General features: G+C 33.9%; 1 protein-coding gene across 1 annotated transcript; it reads left to right on the top strand.

The window, feature by feature from the left end:
• Positions 1–2,744, top strand: LOC104766172 (serine/threonine-protein kinase HT1-like). Its single transcript, XM_010490005.2, has 6 exons — positions 1–1,156; positions 1,250–1,371; positions 1,453–1,652; positions 1,739–1,913; positions 2,004–2,138; positions 2,355–2,744. The coding sequence occupies exons 1-6, from the start codon at positions 856–858 to the stop codon at positions 2,559–2,561; spliced, it is 1,140 nt and encodes a 379-aa protein (XP_010488307.1). The 5' UTR covers positions 1–855; the 3' UTR covers positions 2,562–2,744.

Genomic DNA, 3,218 nt, shown 5'->3' with positions numbered 1-3,218 from the left:
CCATTTCTTTCTTTCCCGTCTTTCACTCTCAGCCTCTCCTTCTTCGTTTCCTAAAACTCCTTTTTTTCTTTGGCCCTCTCTTTAGATTCTTTTTTTTTTCCTTTTTCTCTTCCTCAGATCTTCTCCTTTCATTGATCCTCTGTTTTAATATATTCTCTGAGGTTGTTTTTCGGAGAAGGAATCGTGTAAAAACCCTTCTTTCAAATCTCCTCTTCTATTCCAAAAACTCTCAGATTTTATGTGTTTTTGCATGGTCTAGTAGATGATGATAACGTTTGATTTCTGAGATTTTAGTGTTTTATTTATATTGTGACGTTTTCTGGGTACGATAATATAGAAAATTTTATAAATTTATTTGGGTCAATGATAATAGTGGCCAACGCGTCGGTGTCTTAGGGTTTACTTTTTTCTTTTAACATAAATTTTCTTGTTGAATTATTGGCTTTTCACATTTTGGTATTCGATTTTCTAAAAAAAATTTGAATTTCAACGCTATAATTGAAGAGAATTTTTAGCTTGTGGAATTTAAAAAAAAAATATTCATGTCATACTAGAATCTGTAGTGTCAGAAGAACGTGTGCTGGGGTTGGTGTAAAAGTAAAAAAAAAAATCTTACAAAAAGAAAATAATAAATAAAATTCAGCCTCTCTGATCATTTTTTGTGTTTAATCATTTAACAGATTTGCTAAATTCTCTTTTAGGAAAAAAAAATTGATGATGATGAAAATTTTGATAAGTTCTGGGGTTGTGTTTGGTGATTACTTGAACCAAGAAGTCTGATTGAATTTTTAGGGGTTGCTTTGAGTTGTGTCTCTGTGTGTTTGGAGATTGTTTCACAAGGAAGCAAAAACAGAGATGGAAACAAGAAACGAGACAAAAGCTTCACCGGAAAACAACCTCAGAAACAGAGGAGGAGCTGTTGGGAACAACAGCAAGAAAGACATGATTTTTCGAGCTGACAAGATCGATTTGAAGAATTTAGACATCCAGCTTGAGAAACATCTGAGTAGGGTTTGGTCAAGAAGCATTGAGAAGAACCCTAAGCCTAAAGAAGAGTGGGAGATCGAGTTGGCTAAATTGGAGATGAGGAATGTTATTGCTCGTGGTGCTTATGGTATTGTCTACAAAGGCATCTATGATGGCCAAGATGTTGCAGGCGAGAATTTGAAGACTTTTTTGATTATGAATGAGAATATTTTTGTACTTTGTGTAACTTGTTTTAGTGTTTGGCTTTGTGCTAAAATGGCAGTGAAAGTGCTTGATTGGGGAGAAGATGGGTACGCTACAGCGGCTGAGACTTCTGCTCTTCGTGCTTCATTCCGTCAAGAAGTTGCGGTTTGGCACAAACTTGACCATCCTAATGTCACAAAGGTAAATAGAAATAACCTCCTTAGTGATCTCTTTGTGTGTGTATGTATGTATTGAATGAGTCTATATGGATAATAAAAACAGTTTGTGGGAGCATCAATGGGAACAACGAATTTGAAGATACCTTCATCAGCTGAGACACAGAACTCGTTGCCTCAGCGAGCTTGTTGTGTCGTTGTGGAGTATCTTCCTGGTGGAACTCTTAAGCAGTATTTGTTCCGAAACAGGCGCAAGAAACTCGCTTTTAAAATCGTGGTTCAACTCGCTCTCGATCTTGCCCGAGGGTATGAATGTTATAGAACTCATTCTTCAACTCCAAGAAAGAGACTTATGATTACATTCATAATGATGATGATCACATTTTCTGTAGGCTAAGTTATTTGCATTCGGAGAGGATTGTTCATCGCGATGTGAAAACAGAGAATATGCTATTGGATTATCAGAGGAATTTAAAAATTGCTGATTTTGGGGTAGCTAGAGTTGAAGCTCAGAATCCAAAGGATATGACTGGAGAAACTGGAACTCTTGGATACATGGCTCCAGAGGTACACAAAAACAGAGAGGTCACATTGTTCAAAAAAAGTGGGTATTAGTTTTGGTTTCAAAGTGTAATTCAAATTACTTTGATCAATTAGGTTCTTGATGGTAAGCCATACAACAGAAGATGCGATGTTTACAGCTTTGGGATATGCTTGTGGGAGATTTATTGTTGTGACATGCCTTATCCTGATCTCAGCTTTGCTGATGTCTCTTCTGCTGTTGTTCGTCAGGTCAGTGGAACTTTAATATAATCTCAATCTTTCAAAGTTATGAAATTTGTTATATTGTGGCATTAAGAAGTCTATAGAGGATTTGTTAATTCGATTTAATTCGGTTCAGTTTTTTTTTGGTTTTATTGGTTTTCAAATTAACCAGTGAGACCTATTAAATTGCTCATTTGTAATCCCTGTTCGTTTCTCAATTTGTAAAGTTGTTGTGTTAAACAGAATTTGAGACCGGACATTCCAAGATGTTGTCCAACATCGTTGGCCATCATAATGAAGAGATGTTGGGAAGCAAACCCGGAGAAGCGACCGGAAATGGAGGAAGTGGTGAAGATGCTTGAAACTGTTGACACCTCTAAAGGTGGCGGAATGATCCCGGAAGATCAAAGACCTAGTTGTTTCTGTTTTGTCTCTGGTCGTGGTCCGTAAATTTACCCTTCTTCTTCTACTTACTTACCTTCACATTGAATTTTCAATTTTGGAGCAATGCTCTGTGTTTTTTTTTTTTTTTTCTTTAATCTCTCAAGGTGAAAAAGGTTTTCAATTATAACAAAAATATATTATAACTATTCTTTCTGTCACTGTGATTATAAATATTTTCCTTTGGTCCAATATACAGCGCAAATCATATAACAATCTATATTAACATTTCTGAAGTACATTTTGTGTTATGCCTTTTTAGTTTTACTTATTTAAAATTTTATTTATAATATTAATCCTTCAAAATTTCCAAAAATAGTATCACGACAGATTTTGTTTCCTAAATCTATATTAACATTTTTGAAGTACATTTGGTGTTTTACCCTTGAAGTTATATGTATTTAAAAACTTATTTACAAATTTAATCCCTAAAACTTTCCAAAAATAACATCATTTCAGATTTTATTTCCTAAATATTTTACATTTCATTCCAACCAAAAATAAGAAACAGCAATCAATATTATATAGAGACATAAAGTCATAAGCTATGATATATTTTCCATTTTATTTTCCAAACCAGTGAGTTTTGATTCTTAACGTAAGAAGAACTTCGATTCCTAATTATTTAAATATTATAATTAATATATATAAATTTAATAAAATTTA

Source organism: Camelina sativa, chromosome 19 (assembly GCF_000633955.1).
Source record: "Camelina sativa cultivar DH55 chromosome 19, Cs, whole genome shotgun sequence".
Taxonomy (NCBI): Eukaryota; Viridiplantae; Streptophyta; class Magnoliopsida; order Brassicales; family Brassicaceae; genus Camelina; species Camelina sativa.
Note: the sequence above shows the minus strand (reverse complement) of the source record. Positions and strands in the feature narration are given on the sequence as shown.

Excerpts from the sequence above, each read along its gene's own strand:
- LOC104766172 (XM_010490005.2), top strand. The coding sequence starts at position 856 with ATGGAAACAAGAAACGAGACAAAAGCTTCACCGGAAAACAACCTCAGA. Across the intron at positions 1,157-1,249 it reads TGATGGCCAAGATGTTGCAG|TGAAAGTGCTTGATTGGGGA; the intron begins GCGAGAATTTGA and ends CTAAAATGGCAG. Across the intron at positions 1,372-1,452 it reads ACCATCCTAATGTCACAAAG|TTTGTGGGAGCATCAATGGG; the intron begins GTAAATAGAAAT and ends TAATAAAAACAG.